The sequence below is a fragment of the Ustilaginoidea virens genome, chromosome 4, assembly GCF_000687475.1.
Source record: "Ustilaginoidea virens chromosome 4, complete sequence".
Taxonomy (NCBI): domain Eukaryota; kingdom Fungi; phylum Ascomycota; class Sordariomycetes; order Hypocreales; family Clavicipitaceae; genus Ustilaginoidea; species Ustilaginoidea virens.
The window spans coordinates 430986-446742 of record NC_057319.1 but is presented as its reverse complement, the minus strand read 5'-3'; the positions used below and the strand labels follow the sequence as shown (position 1 = coordinate 446742).

The window sequence follows — 15757 nt, the reverse complement described above, 5'->3', positions numbered from 1 at the left end:
GTGTGTGACGGTACATGTCAAAAATCATCAAAAATCATCATCAGCCCAGCGCGCGAAAAGAGAAAAAGCACCACCAGCCGGCCAAGAATGCCGGCCAGAACCTGCCCCACGAGACCATTCACAAGACAATCTTCTCCTCGACCTGCAATCGCTCCTCTGGCATCAAGGGGGCAAGTCATCGGCAGAAGCAGCCCCAAAACTTGTAATTCCAGCTATTCCATTCCAGCAATGCTTGAGCCACGCCTTCAAAGCCTTCGCCAATGTACACACCTGGATATCCCCCCACCGCAGCCAAACGTAATTATAATGCGTCTACACAACGCCCGGCAGTTGACGCTCTCTCCAAAGTCTTTACCCATTGCATGTCAATGTCATGCCATGCCCCCAGCCCACACGGCAAGAGGGGTGCACGCCGCCTGTGTGCCTGTTGCTGAAATCCATCCTGGCAAAAAAAAAAAAAAAAAACACTGCTTTATTTCCTGTTCTGCTCCTTGTGCTTTTCCACTTTTGCAGCCAAGTCTCTGGCCACTTCCTTCGTCTTCACCTGAATCATCCACGTTTCAAGCCCATCCCCCGCTTCGTTGGTCGTCGTCAGCTTGACGTACTTGTCATCCGCCTTGTATGACATATTCGGAAGCACAGCACGATTGAGAACCACATGTCCACGAGGCTCGGCCCGCAAGAGCAGGCGGACAAGACTCGTCTCCTTGTGTTGGAGCAATCGCAGCTGCCCCACTCCTACTGTCGACCAAGGGCTCTTGGATTTGGTCTTGTCTTCTGATCCATCAGTCTTGTCAGGAGAGGGAACAAACTTGAGAGCCTTGGCCCGCACTTCGTGGAGCACCTCTTCCTCCTCATCGACGCTGTCCGTCAGGTTGATCTGCTCGTGTTTCTCGCCGTCTTCATCATTGGCGCCGCCATCCCTTGCCGCGTCTGCTTGAGTCGAAGGCTCAGGAGTTCCCGCTGCCGGTGTGGTAGCCAAGCTGGAGCCCCCTCCGAGGTTCAGGGGAGAGTCTACACCCGTCGCTTTAGCGGCGCGATTTTCCGGCGCGGAAAAGGAGACTTACTGGTCCCGGTGGTCGTGGATCCACCAGCTGGCGGCTGGAGGTTGAAGGCCGGGGCAGCTTGGTTGGAACCAAACACGGAACCAGTCCCCTGCGGCGCGGTGCCTCCAGCCGAGAAGTTGAAAGAGGGGGCGCTGCCAGTTCCCGAGGCGCCTCCAAAAACGAAATTCGCATTGTTGCTGCTGCCCTGGTTCGCCCCAAACAGGGAGCCTCCGGTCCCTAGTCCGGCCCCGGCAACGGCCCCGGCCCCGGCAACGGTCGTTGCGGGGGCGCCGCCGCCGCTACCGCCAAACTGAAAGAGCGAGGGGGTTCCGGACTGGCCAGGTGGCGCAGAGGATCCAGCGCCAAAGGCAAACGTGCCTCCAGATGAGGGGGCAGCCGACGTGGAAGCATTACCACCGGCGCCAGAAGCAAAAGGGTTATTGAAGCTGCCACTCGGCGTCGTGGAAGGGCCGCCAAAGCTAAAGTTGAAACCGCCAGAGTTTGAGCCCGTCTTGGACGGTGCGCCCCCAAAGTTGATCGGACCGGCGGTCGCAGAGAGGTTACCTTGTGCCGGAGCGGACGAGGCTCCAAACAGGCTGGTTGTGGAAGAAGCTGTCTGACCGCCTCCAAAGCTGAATATGGGAGTCGAGGATCCTCCATAGCTGTCTCCATTGGAAACCTTCTTCGTAGCGGGAGAGTCCTGTTTCATGGGACTTCCGAACATGTTGTTGGATGATGCGCTTGTAGGCGGCGACTTGGGGGCTCCAAACAAGGGTTTCGAAGCGGTAACGGATGGAACCGCCGCGGAACTGTTGCCGAAACTGAATATTGGTTTCGTGGCGTCCGATCTGGCCATAGCCGGTTCGGCAGGGGTGGGAGGAGCAGCTCCGAACAAAGGCTGCTGAACTGATGATGAAGCTGCGCCGCCAAAGAGACTGCCCGCAGTGCTGGCTGGCTTGGCACCAAATAGAGATGCAGCACTGCCCGTCGCGGGTGTGGCGGATGAGCTAGCATTGCCGAATATCGACGCCGGTTTCGGTGCTTCGCTTGCAGCCGGCTTATTTGTTTCGGCAGGCTTGGCTCCAAATGATGAAGCAGGCGGCGCCGTCTCCAAAGGTTTGTTTTGTGAGCCAAAGAGACCGGACGCCGCGTTTGTATCGGCTGGCTGTTCCTCTGGCTTTGCATCAAGCTTCGGTGCAGTAGCACCGCCAAACAAGCTCGACGTGGATTTCAGGGCCTCGGTAGTTGCAGGCTTGGCGGTGAAGGGGGATGAGCCAAAAAGAGGTTGGCTCGTGTAAGTCTTCGTTTCGAGAAGCGCCTTCTTGGGGGGCTGCGATTCGTTCTCCTTGTCCGACTCGGTGCCATCCTTATTGCTCTCATCGGTGCTGGCTCCAGCCAAAGATTCCTTGGCAAATGGCTGATCCTGCTTGGCAGCACCAAAGATGTTGGACGGCGCAGTGGTTTTCGCTGCGAAGATGGAGCTTGAAGAGCTTGCTCCCGTGTTGCCAAACAAAGATGCACCAGGAGCTGACGATGACGGTGGGGCAAATTTAATAGGTGTGGTTGAAGGATTCCACGTCTGATCTCTGACAGCAGGCTGTTCTGCAGCCGAGGGGTCGGCCAAAGACTCGGCTTGAGAATCAACTTGCGAATCAAGCTGGGAGGTGGACTCCGGCTCCGGCTCTGCTTCGGCTTCGGCTTCGGCTTCGGCTGCAGCCTCCCCAACCTTCTCTGCAACACGGACAGGCTGACCATCGCTGCCCTTGGTTACCCGATCAAACAAGCTTCGACCAGGCGTGCTCTCGCGCGTGCCTGGTGCGATTGACGGGCCGACTGCTTCTCCGCTTGCAGACGAGACGGTATTTTGGCCGAATAAACTAGCACCACTCGCTGTGAGGACGGGCTCGTCGCTCTGGCCGGCTTCTTGACTGTCGTCCCGCTCCGACTCGGAATCGCTCTCAGCATCAGCATCGACGCCGCTATTCTTGCCGGAGCTGGCATCCGAAAGATAGCCAAAAACGTTGCCTCCCGCAGGAGCAGCCTTACTGCCAAGCGGTTTCAGATTGTTGTTGATCGCAGACCGGGCCAGGCTGCTACTGACTGCCGGTTTGTTGACGGTAAAGGGGTTCGGCTTTGGAGTCGGTGCTGGCTCCTCCGCGGGTTTGGTGGTAGCTGCTGGTTTAGTGGCAATTTTCTCGAAGAGGGTTTTCGCTGAGGAGGGGGTTGATTTCTGCAGTTTTGCCGGTTGTTCCTCACTAATGGAGGCTTTACGCTTGTTCTTCCCGGTAGCAGGGGTAAAAGAGGCCGGCTGTGGCTGCGGAGACTGTGTTTCCATTGCTCGACGTTTGCCCTTGAGAGCTGGGGTGTCTGAGAAATCTTCCGTAGCTTTGCGCTTTTTGGACGTCGTCGGTCTCGAAGGCGTAGACTGTTCATCTTCCTCCTCCTCCGGCTCAGGTAAACCGTGTTCCCGGCGCCATCTCCTAAGGACATCCTTGGACGGCTTGACATTCTGAAACTCGTACAGACCATACCGCAGCAAAATGATGCTTCGGCTCTTTTCAAACTCTTTTGCAAAGTTGATAACATTCAGTTTCCAATCCTTCTTGGAAAAGATCTCATTGGCGGCGTACTTGAGCCGCCTCAGATCCAAAATGCAGAAGAACTGGCGGCGTTGCTCTTCGTCAAGCCCCGGAGGGCAGAGATGGGCAAGGAACTGATCGGCGTAGATGGACCCCTTGGAGTTCCAGTCCTTGGGTATCTTTTGCGTCAAAACTTCTCCGGTGAGCTCCGGAGGAGGGGACGCGATGCGCATCGGGAAAAGCTCCTTGTCGGTCGCTTTAGTTGCCATACCACGAGGTGTTGCCTGGGCGACCGATTCGCGGTACAACCTCGAAGGTTCGGGCGTTGCGCCTGGCGCGAAAACCTTCTTGATTGTGCTATTCGGAATGCTCGGGGAGAATGTAGAGGTTGTCGGGGGACTTTCGGCGGTGGTGGACGCCCTGAAAATATTTCGTGCCGTTGCGGTGGAGTTCCTGTTCAGACTGCTAGACGGGACTTGGTCGCGCGTCGTCAACAGCCTCGCCCTGGGCAGCGTCTGCGGCGTGCCCAGGCGTTTCGTGGCCGCCGAATTCCCAAAGGGCGAAGCAGTTGCGTAAGCGCGCCTAGCAAACGGAAAGAGCGGTCGCGACTTTGGGGTGCCATTCGTGACATCGGCGGCATCATCGCCGGGAATGGAAAAGGTCACCATGATGAGGTGGTGGCGAAACCAAAGGGGCGCAGGACAATAGAGGCTCTTGAAGAAAGGGAAGGAGGAAAAATAAAGAAAAACCAACAGGTGACAAAAAAGCAGCTTTCTCTCAACGACAGCTGACGACGAAACGGCTAGGGAGTGTGGCGCCTGGTGTTGGTTCGCCTTGATCGCTCGCCAAAACTTTTTTTTCCTCTAGGGGTAAGGGAAGAAGAGGGCAACGGAGAGGGTGCGCAGAAGGAGATGAGCCCCAACACAGGGACCAATAGGAAAAAGGCGAGGTCTGCAAATCATCAGGTAGCCTGTAGTAACGAATATTCATCGACTCGGCAACACGACTGATGGGTGCAGAAGCGAAAAGAGCGGTCGCATCTGATGGCGGGCCTTGGGCGCCAGAATGGTTTGTGTGGTTTGTGAGTGCGGAATGGCGTGAGAAGACGGGAAGGAAGATCTGGTGTTTGGTTGTCCGGGTCAATAAACCTTACATGTACCCAAAGACTGCCCCAGGTACCTAGGTACCTCCTGACTTGCTCCTTCCGCGCTTGAAAAGCGACTTTTTCCGGGAGAGCGAGCCTTGGTTGGCTGGGCGAGGGAGCCGACCCACTCTAAATCCTTAACCATTCGCGTCTGCCCCGAGGAAATCGAGGGAAGAATTCGAAAGCTGCCTAGTTTGTGAGGCAAACGGCAAACTTGGGAAGGAGCCACCCACCCTAAAAAGTTGGTACATACAACGCCGGAGAACTCCCTTGACTCAACATCGCGCTGTATCCATCACTTTAGGTACCTGTTACTACCGGTGCAAGCTCATGCAAACATATTGACCAGATCCCATAAATGGAAGCGCGTTCAAGGAATACCTGTGAATCTGGCGCCAGAGCCTAGATATCTAGCAATCGATAGTGTCAAGAGTTCAATTTATTCCTATCTGATGACCTAAAAAATCACTACTAAACGAAAGTCATTCTGGTTCTCCCACAGCAGCAACTGAAGATGGTACCATCATAACCTAGCCGAGCATCTATCCCAACCGAGGATAACTCGTTTGCGCGAGGCGAGGTCCGGCCTCTCAGAGTGTACGCATAAAGAACCCGCATTACCAAGACAAAGAAGAGTAAGAATTGCAAGAGATTACAATAAAACACACAAAGAAAAAGCGCAAACCTACAGCAGCTCGAGGTCATCTTTTCACAATGGTACAGTCTTTTTTTAGTTCTTCAACAGCCTCTTCTGTTGCTCTTCCAAAAATTCTTCATCTGATGCGTCGAGAATGTCGTACTCTTCATCTGTCATAAAGCCGCCTTCTGAAGCATCCCAATCGTCATCTTCACCCTCGATGTCGACCTCTTCCTTTGTGGCTTCACTAGTCGCATCAGTCGGAGCTTCTTGGTGCATGCTGGCAGTTGGAGATTCTTTGTCGAGCTTGGGGAAAATCATCATGCTGCTAGTCAACGCGGCGGTGTCCTCGATTTCGATCACACAGGGAGCTGGAGAAGCAGGAGCTGAAGGAACAGTCTTTGGCTTAGCCTCGCGGTCGACTGCAGGGCGGACGTTTACTTCGCACCACAAGCGGTGTCCAAATCGTAGTCCATCTGGAGTGGTTAAGCGCCAGTACGAGATCATCTTGCCGGGGCGAGTCGGTGTGCGAAGCAGTGTGGTAAAGGCAAATTCCTGTCCCGGTGCGAGAGGGGCATAGCAAATCGTCGATTCAGAGGCGGAGACGAGCTCAGAAATACCGGCCGGGTGGGCAGAGTCAACATGGCCCATATAATCGCCGCCAACAAACTTGACGGAGCATCCAGCGGGCCAGGTCGCTGTGCCCTCATTTCGAAGAACCCAGGTTTGCTCAAACACATGGTTTGGAGGGAAGAGGGTCCCATCGGCAACAGAATCCCGGAGGAATACAGCTCGCAAGTCTTCCTCCTTGAGCTCTGGCTTCACGGCGGGAGCCGCCAAAGTCTGGGGTTCTGTGCTTGGCTCCTTTGCAGGGCTGGCAGGTGGGACGGTTGGGTAGACAGGCTGAACGTCCACAACAGTTCTGACGGCATGGAGAGCATTTTCGGACGGTGCAGCCACCCACTCGGCCACGTTGGCAAGGGTGCTCAAACGGTCGCCCATGGCAGGCATGCGCTTGCCATCTTGGCGCTCTCCAGAGGTGGTCACACTAACGTGTCGGACCGGAGTTTTGAACTTGATGAGTGGGTGAGTCTTGTTATGGTCATTGGCTGGGCTGGCCTCACAGTTGGCGCAAAAGTCCAGGTCATGACACACGGCACACTTGTAGCGGATCCCTCGTATGTAAGAAGTCGGGTGGGTGGTGCTGCTGCACAGCGGCCCGTCACAGCAGATACCCATATGAACGGGTTGAGCCGCAGCAGATGCATAAACATCGGTGAGCGGTTCATAAATGGGTGCGAATCGATGACCGGGATGCACAAAGTCAGCATTCTGAGCACACTCGGTGCAGTAGTCCCAGTCTGGGCAGTCGAGGCATTTGTGGCGAATACCAGTGACGTACTATATACCACTCGAGGTCAGTGTGATCAAGAAGAATGCCAATACCATTTTCAGAAAAAAAAAAAAAAAAAAAAAAAAAAAAGGCCACGTACTGTCTCGCAGCCATCACAAATGGCGTGATGGGCCTGGTTGCGGCCAGGGTTCATCTTTACTCGAACGTGCGTGAGCAGTGGAGTTCCCGGAACAGCAGGTGCGAATCCATGCTTGGGGTGGTGCCCGTGGGCATCTTTGGCGAAGCATGGTTGGCACAGATCGTAGTCCTCACACGTAGTGCAGTGAAGAAACTCATGCTCCGGCAGTTCTGAGAAGTCGTCAGGAAAAGGGGGTTTACTTACATTGAGGCCGCCAAAGAAGGGGGCCGCAAACACGCATGAACGATGGTAGTGTGGATAGCGTTGCTTACCTCTCACGCACTGATTGCAAGTGCGCACGTCACCCGAAACCGTCCAGCGCGTACAAGGAGGTGTTCCATACTCATTTGCGCGCTCATCAAAAACAGAAGGCGCGGGTGCCCGGAAGCAAGTCTCGGAAGCAGGAACCTTTTCGGCCGTGTCACTGGGGAGCCCGCCAGTGATATCATCAGCAGGCACAGCAGGCGCGGGAGACGGGAAGCAAGGAACCTCTTCGACTGTATCACTGGGCAGTCCAACAGTAATGTCGTCAGCAGGCTTCAAACACGCGCTGGGGGGTCCGACAGTGATGGCATCAGCAGGCTTTGAGCACGCAGGCTTAGCCGCAGACTTGACCTTGGGCTTTGGAGCAAGGGTCTCGGTTGTGCTGTTGACGATTTGGCCGTTGTTCACGGTGCGCTTGATCAGCCAGTGGTCGTCGCCGCGGCATGTGACGCCTCCTTCAACACAATCCTGGCAGAGGTCAAAGTCACCATCGTCGCATGTAGAGCAGTGGTAATGAGCACCAGGGATGTTGTTCTCGCAGCTGTTGCAGCACACTGCAAACATGGCACGGCTAGCAGGGCAAGCTAGGGGAGGAGGCCCGGGAAGCCATGGGGCGGCAGGAGTCGTAGTAAATGGCTGACAGCTTGCCAGTTGGGAAGTGAGTTCTTCGGTGGACTTGATCATTTGTTTGAGACGGTTGTCAAATTCGAGCTGACCACCCTGGATGAGCTTGGCAGCTTCCTGCAGCAGATTCGCATCGTATTGCCTGGAAATGGAAGTAGACGAGGAGCTAGCGGTAGCCGAAGGGATGGGGCTGCTGTTGTCAGGCATGGGCTTGTCGACGGGGCTAGCTGAGACGGTCTCGGGAGCGTCCTCGACCGCGGCGGGTTTGGCAGGCGTCGTGTGACTCTGAGGCAGAAGAGAAACACGAAGCTTGAGTTTTGACTTTGCTTTGGCGGCTCTGTAGAGCTGCTTGTAGACAGACATGTTGGAGGCATCGAGCATGACGAAGGCCGCGGCTGAGTCGGAATAGCGCTCGATCATGATCTTGGAATCAGCGGGGATTTGCAAAAAGACGCGAATCTGATTGATTTGCGGGTTAGCGGCAGCATTTGAGAGAAGGAAGATTCTTTCGTCACTTGTGACAAGTAGGAGGACCTACTTGTTTTTCGAGGACATGAGGAACCATCTCACGAAGTGGCATCTTGACGCGGCGAGAGCCGCCATCGTATGTCACTTTGACAGAGACTAGGGCCTCTGAGCCAGGATACGAAACTGACGACATATTTGGCGAGACGCAGTGTCTATGCACCAGACGAAACGAAGTGGTGCGAAAATGGCAGCCAAGTGCCCTCTTAAACTCGAAACGTTGTCTTGAGACGGGCGGTAAGAAGCACAAAGAGGAGCCCGGGGGGGAAGGGCGGCGGTGACGGAGCGACAGTTATGACCTGCAGAGCGACGGAGTCAACTGAGTCGTGATGGGTGGCGGAAGTGGAGCAAGGGAGGCGGCGGCTCAAACCGGAGAGAGGCAGCAAGAGAAATACGTGGCTTGGCGAGCCTCCTTCTGGGAGGCTTTGTTTCTGGAGCCGCGAGGAAAAAGCCGAAAAATCGTGGAACAGGCAGAGTGACGAATAGACAGCAAGTCGCTCGACTCCTTTTGGACAGTTTGACGATGATGGTGATGGTGATGGTGATGGGGATGATGATGATGATGATGATGAAATGGAAGGAGTAGGCTTTATGGGTGACAGAGCAGGGAGTGGAGAATGCCACGGGGTCAAGATTGGGAGGCAAAAACCGGGGGGGGGGAGGCGAGAGAAGGGGAGGAAGGAGCAAAAGTAGGCCGGAGGAGGAGACGGACGCTTTTGGGGGATGCTGTGGGACCATTGGCTGCAGTGAAGTGCGCTGCACAAGTGTGGGGAGCGGCCGCGCTGTCGATGGCAGCCTGCGGGGGTAGGCTCAGCGGGCTTGGGGGAGCGTGTTGCGTGTTGCGTGTTGCGTGTTGCGTGTTACTTGTTGCTTGTTGCTTGTTGCTTGGTGCTTGTTGCTTGTTGCTTGGTGCTTGTTGCTTGGTGCTTGTTGCTTGGCGCTTGTCGCTTGTCCCAACGGCAAACCTGCGAGGGCTGGCCGAATGAAAAGTCCCATTTCCATTTCCATTTCCCTGTCACATTCATTGACCGTGGACCATGGGCAGTCATGGCACACAGCCATTTCCGCCGGGGGGCTGTGAATGGAAGGCCGGGCCAGGCTGGCGTCCAGACCCTGCCTGCAAGAGCCCAGGTCCAAGTTCAGGCTTGCCGGAGCCCCAGACCATGCACGATTGGCTCAGCCCCCCCCCCCAAACAGCCTCCAAGCGCCCCCGAGAGGTAGAGGTACGGAGCAGGAGCACTAGCACACACCAAGTACTTTACCTACCTGATGTGCTCCGTACTTGGGGGAAACTCAGGAACCAACCCAGAGAGGCAAGCTGGCCTCGTCCGAAAACCAGCCATCCAGATCGGGCTCTAGTCGAAGCGGCTTCTACGTCTACGGGGGAAAAGGACGGCCCCCAACGGACTGCAAAGCTCGTTGGAGCTTCCGGGAATCAAGATGCTGGGGAGAAACCCGAGAGATGGACGGCCGGCAAGTGTGCTGATTGGTCTGTCTTGGTCACGTCGTGGCAGGCGATGGGGGACACGTACTCGCGTCCTCGGTGGATTTGGACGTCTTTGCACTGTGGGCGGGCACCGAGCGCCGAGCACCGCCAACACCGAACACTGCGCAGTGAGCAGTGAGCGCTGAGCGCTGAGCGCTGAGCGCTGAGCTTTTTCTTGTCAACCATGCCCGGGTTCATTCTACGTCTGCAAAACCTCTTTGCGTCAGCAACCTGGGCTGCCTCGAGCCTCCACGCGTCCCGCCGCGGCGTTGGGTCGTGTCTCTCGGGCCACGCCAGCTCCTCCTCCCTGCCCAGTGGGCGGATGATGAGTCGAATCAGGGTTCGGTTCATTAGATGAAACACATCGTGCCCAAAGTCTTCCGATTTGACCAAACTGGTTTTGGTCCGGGGGGGGGCTTGCTTGCTCTCTGTGGAGGCGGTGGATCACACGACCCCTCGGGCGTCTCACGGTATAAGTGGTCCGGCTGGGGGAACCGAGCTGGACGTCCCCCATCGCCAGCTTTGCCGGCCGCCCACACGGTGCAGGTTGCCAAGGCATGCAAGGGAAGCATGGACGGGGCTCCGGAGTACCAGGTACCTGGGCCGCGTGTCGGACGGGGCGACAAAGACGCCAGAGGTGCGAGCCAATTGCGCTGCCCGATTCTTTGCGGGCCAGCCAGCAGCCATCCGTGACCTACGCGCAGCGCAGCACGCGCTCCACAGCGCAGCTGCCGCAATCGGCACTGTGCTGCTCACCACCCGCCGGGTAGGATCTCGTCTTCTAACTCGCTCCGCCCCCCATTCATTCATTCATTCACATTCACCGCGTCATCAGTCGTTACCTTGCAGTACGCCGGCTACGTCGCCCTCGTTGCGGGGTGCCCGATCCGGAGCCTGGTGGTCTGGAGTCTGGTGTGCTGCCGAGACGGTGGCGCCACGTAGACGCGAACACTAAAACCTTTGGCTTTTCCGTACGGAGCACCGAGTACGGGGGAAAGTCCCAGCCAGGCTTTGGAGCGAGGGTCATGTTTCCATTGTTTTTTCCTGCGTTTTTCCTGCGGCCAACGCGGGATAGGCTCGCCGCTCCATGCATGCGTCCCCCAGCGCATTGCCGTGTTGGGCCTGTCTGGTGCTTCCTCGTGGAATGCCATCCTGGGGTCAGTTGTGCAGACAGTGCTGTGCTGTGCTGTGCAAACCCCCCCCCCCCCCGGCACTGTAGCCCGGGCCCCACCCACGTACGAATCAATTGTTGCCTGCCCCCAGCCATACCTGGCCAAGGGGGCACATTCGGAGTACGGACTACAGCAAGCAGCCCGCTGAAGCCCAAGTAGCGCATCGCGGGGGGCGTCAAAGTATTCGCCGAAGAGTTCGCGCGGGAAAAAAGGGAAAGGGGCCAAAAAAGAAAAAAAAAAAAATGTTCACGCCTGGCCACTTCATTGCCCGCTTCATTGCCCGCTTCAGTGACATTTGTGACAGCCCATGTGCGTTATCGGCCAGCCATGCATGACCTGAATCATCCACGCTGGCCATGACGCGTTCTCCCCTCCCGCTGGGCAGTCGTCACCCGGCAGTGTGAAATAACCTTTGGCGTCGCATAAGTCTCTGCGCCTTGGGTACCTACATGTTGTGCTGGGAGGCAGACTCGAGCAGCCGCCGTCGTCTTTCTGTTGATGTCGACGCGGGCCTTTTTCCATTGCAGTAGCAGGGCAACTGCACAAACCCAAGCCATTTCAACCGTCCGACGCAGTGATTATCACAAGCGCCCTGTTTTCCAACAAAGTAGCAGGACGACCTCTTCCAGAGCAGCCATTCCAACCATCCGACGCAGTGATTATCACAAGCGCCCTCGTTTCCATCAAAGTAGCAGGACGACCTCTTCCACCAGCAGGACGATCCTCCACCAGCAGGACGACCTCTTCCATCAGAGTAGCAGGACAACCACTTCCAGACCTGCCATTCCAACCGTCCGACGCAGTCATCATCAAGCGCCCTCCCACCACGTTACTCCGTAGACGTGGCCACGCTCCAACCCGGGCTTCGCAAATCCCAAACCCTTGCTCCCTTCCACCTTCCACCTCGCACTTTTGCAACAGCCCGGCCCCGGCGTGCATCCTCCCCATCGTCGCCCACGTCGTTGCCCACGGAACGGACCGACCTCCCAACCCCCAGGCCACGTACAGCCACGCGAAGCTCCATCAACTACCAGAGTTGAGCTCTAGATATCGACCTTGGGCGCACCTAGCCTATGGTACGCGTCCACGGCTTCATGTTTTGTACGTGCCCAAGGCCTCACGTTAGCTGCCACTCGGGACGCGCCGCTCATCACGGCTTCCGCTTCACTCGCAACGACAATCAAAGCTCGAGTCCTTGCTTGGCCTTTAGATTTTCAGGTTCTCCTACGTAATGCTCCAGACACCGAGAAAAGAAAACTAAAAAAAAAAAAAAGGGGGACAAGGAAAAAAGGAAAAAGGGAAAAAAGGGGCGAAAAGGAAGAGGGAAAAAAAAAAAAAAAAGGAAAAGAAGGAAACAACGCCGCTGCCATGAACAAACAGCCCACGCCCGGCAGGTCTCCCCCTCCCCACGCCTGCGGTACAAGAATAAGGATGCAATAAAAGTCAACTACTCGTGCCAAGGGAACAGTCGCAGCAAGGAAGAGCAAAGAGAAAAGAGCAAAAAAAGAAAAATAAGATAAAAAAGGGGGCGGGGGGAGGAGATGAACGTAAAAATAACGGGCCAAGAGTAAATGCGAGCGTCAACGTTCCATGATCTGCTTGAGATGCCCAGCCCTCACGCCATGCAGTCGACACGGGGCTGTCGATTGCTGCGTTCTATGCTCTCCATCCACAGTCCAAGCGTTCCGCGGAACATGACCAGATCCAGACGCGTCCCGCTCGTCGCCAGCTGCAAAGCCATATCAAATACTTCAAAGCGGTAGGTATAATAACAATAACAGGGAAACCCAGACTCAAATCATCCTTCTCAGACCGGGATGCCAGGCAAACAGGCTGCGCAGAAGCACCAAAAGTCTGTCCCATAAATGCCGTCCCGTTCCAAGGAACCGTTCCCCCCCTTTCGTCCAGACTCGAGAAACTTTTTTTTTCTTTTTTGGGGTAAGAAACGCTATTGCCAAACCAAAAGATGATACCCAAAATGATTCCCCCAGGCTCATGAAATGAGAGATAAGTCAGGGAAGGACAATGCTAGGCAAGTAAGAAACATGGACCAGGAACGGGAAAGAAAAAGGAAAAAGAAAGAAAAGGGAAATAGAAAAAAGTTCCCGCTCCTCACACACCTCTCAAAGGGAAGAAATGGAATACTTCGCTACAACGTAGCTATTAAATCGGTCAAAAAGGTTGCTTGAGGGCAGGACGTTTGGAAAAAAATCGAGGGCGTCACAGCCCTACTGTGGATAATACATCATGCCTGCTGCGTGTTGTGGATAGTAGAAGCCATCTGGACTGGGCGTCACCATCCCTCCCATGCCCATGACACTGTGTTGGTAACCTTGCGGTGCCGAGTACGGCGTGTATGAGCTGACGGGAGGGATTTGGCTGGCATCGTAGTAGTACACCATGCCGTTTACTTCTTGCGCCACGAGGTTGGAACCTGCAGCATTGTGACCAAGTCCCTGCGACGGCGGCGGCGGCGGCGGCTGCTGCTGCTGCTGCTGCTGCTGCTGCTGCTGGTCCGACTGACTTTGGGACAAGTAGCTGTTTGGTAGACCGCCGGATGGAGCACTGGGGGCGTAAAGAGGGCCCGGCGCAGAAGGTGCCATGTTCGGGCCGGAATAACCAGGAGGATAGTAGTAGCCCTGCTGTGATGGAGCTGGATATACTTGCGGACCGTAGTACGGTGGTTGGCCATAGGTGGTGGGTTGGAATGGCGCGGCATGGATTGCCCTCTCCGGAATGTGCGACAGAGGCGTACCGGTCGACTGCTGATACGATGGCCGTCGTGAATGCGCTTCTTGGCCGTAGCCGTTGGCAACCTGCAAGGGGACCTGCTGGTGAAAAGCCTGCTGGAAGGCTGGAGGGCCGTTTCCTTGTGTCATGGTAGGGCTCTCGATGTCCGCCACAGAAATGTTCTTCTGCGGGCGAGGCTGGTGCATCGGAATCGAGCTTGGTCGGTTCTCCTGCAAGGCGGGCTTTTGTGGGAGCGGGTGTGTCTGAGGTGGAGGAAGCTCGTTGATTGACGCATCGACGGCCGCTGACGGCTGCTCCGACTGTGGCAGCTGAGCGGCGGGTACCGAAGCTGGACCGGGCATCGGTACGGGCACCTGCTCGAGCGGAGGGGCCTGCACCTGGATGGGCATCACAGGCTGGGGAGCAGTGTTGGGCGGCAGTCGAACAATCGGCCGCATGCTATCGGAGGGTATAGGGGGCCTGGAAAAGCCGGATCCGGTCGGGGAAAACATGAAGTCGCGGTCGTTGACAATGGACGAGCGTCGGCTGAGAGCGACGCTGGGGGAGTAGGCACTTCCGTAGTAACTACCACCGAACACACTGGTCCTCCTGGAAAAGCCTCCGACCGAGCCCCAGGTGGACCTGGGCTTGCCGCGGATACGCTGCTGGTTGGGACGCAAAGCCCGGGGAATGAATGTAAAGGACCGGTCCGAGGCAGGGAAGATGTATCGTGGAGGGTGGTTTGGCAGGGAGATTCGGACGGGTTTATCTCGTCGAAGAGGGGGGCGGTGGTCTGGTAACTTGGTGTATTGCTTGACGGGGATGCCTGGGAAGACGGAAGCCGCCCTCATGTCCGGTAGGAAGACCCGAACTTGCGCATTGCCAATGTGCCTCTCGGTGGACAGTGTACGGTTGATGGGAGTTGCGCTCGGCTCGCATGTGGGGATGAAGCCATCTCCGTTAGGGGGACCTTCATCCTCGGGCATCTGGCGTGGCCGGCGAGGGGCAGGTTGCGCTACAATGTCGTGCATGTCGTGAGTCCATGGGGAGTTTGTGGTTGGATCAGAGGGATGATGCATGTGACTAAGTCGGAAGTCAGCAGAGGGGTTCTATTATTATTCCCCCCCCCCCTAGCAAAAACGATTGTGATTTTTCCTTTTCTTTTCTTTTTTTTTTTTTTTTTGCCGGCGGGAGGTTGCATCAGTGGGAGGTGGTGGTGGTATTCCTGATGGCGTACCTGAAAGGGGCAAAAGGGCCTCCAATGCCGTATCGACCGCCCCTGCCTCGCCCCCGGCCAAAGGGTCTGAAGCCATTCGCGGCAGGACCAGCGTGTCGATGGTCATGCATGAAGAAGGAGCCTCTGTTGGGCACAAAGGCGGGATCCTCATCCCTCCGACGCTTATAGTCCTCATGTTCTTGACGCCGTCGTTCGACATGAGAACCCGACTGCTGTCTCATGGCTGACGCCGAGCTAACAACGACAGGGGCCGAAGGCGATTTAGGGGGGGATATGACGACATGGTCCAAGTGCCTCTCTTGCGAGGCCGCGCTTTTGTCGTCGATGGACAGGCCGTGCAGCATGAGTTCGGTATCCGACACCGTCTTGACCTTTCCATTCGCCAAGACTGTAGAGGCGCTACCTGCGGATCTCGCAGCGGCACCCTTGCCTGCCGCGCCATTTGCAGACTTTGCGGCGTGAGGAGAAGGGGGCAAAACTTCGTCGACGTCGCTGGTGTCGCTACCCTGGCCACCATGCTCGTCAGAGACGGAGCCCTCGGTCAACGAGTCGTCATCGAGATCAAGCACTTCGGTGCGAGCATCCTCGTCGCCTTCATCCTCGACTCGGCGGCGGTGGCCGATTCTTCTACGTCGTGGTGCAGGCATGTTGTCGTGTGCGTTGCAAAGGTTGGGCGGACCAGACTCGTTGATCTCGCGGCAGCAGCGAGCGACGACGAGCTGGCAGAGGGAAGGTCGTCTGGGACGAGAGCCGAGCTGTGGCGCAGGAATACCATGCGCGC

At 56.4% G+C, this 15757-nt stretch overlaps 3 protein-coding genes across 3 annotated transcripts; all 3 read right to left on the bottom strand.

Moving 5' to 3' along the window:
* Window positions 1–472: 472 nt before the first annotated feature.
* UV8b_04639 (uncharacterized protein) lies at window positions 473–4293 on the bottom strand (the record flags this gene model as incomplete). Its single annotated transcript, XM_043142137.1, has 2 exons — window positions 473–1014; window positions 1068–4293. The coding sequence occupies 2 exons, from the start codon at window positions 4291–4293 to the stop codon at window positions 473–475; spliced, it is 3768 nt and encodes a 1255-aa protein (XP_042998071.1).
* A 1206-nt stretch (window positions 4294–5499) lies between these two features.
* On the bottom strand, window positions 5500–8487 carry UV8b_04638 (uncharacterized protein; the record flags this gene model as incomplete). The annotated part of the gene is made up of 4 exons (XM_043142136.1): window positions 5500–6807; window positions 6900–7108; window positions 7211–8285; window positions 8365–8487. The coding sequence occupies 4 exons, from the start codon at window positions 8485–8487 to the stop codon at window positions 5500–5502; spliced, it is 2715 nt and encodes a 904-aa protein (XP_042998070.1).
* A 4750-nt stretch (window positions 8488–13237) lies between these two features.
* On the bottom strand, window positions 13238–15623 carry UV8b_04637 (uncharacterized protein; the record flags this gene model as incomplete). Its single annotated transcript, XM_043142135.1, has 2 exons — window positions 13238–14822; window positions 14977–15623. 2 exons carry the CDS (start codon window positions 15621–15623, stop codon window positions 13238–13240), a joined length of 2232 nt encoding a protein of 743 aa, XP_042998069.1.
* Window positions 15624–15757: the final 134 nt, after the last annotated feature.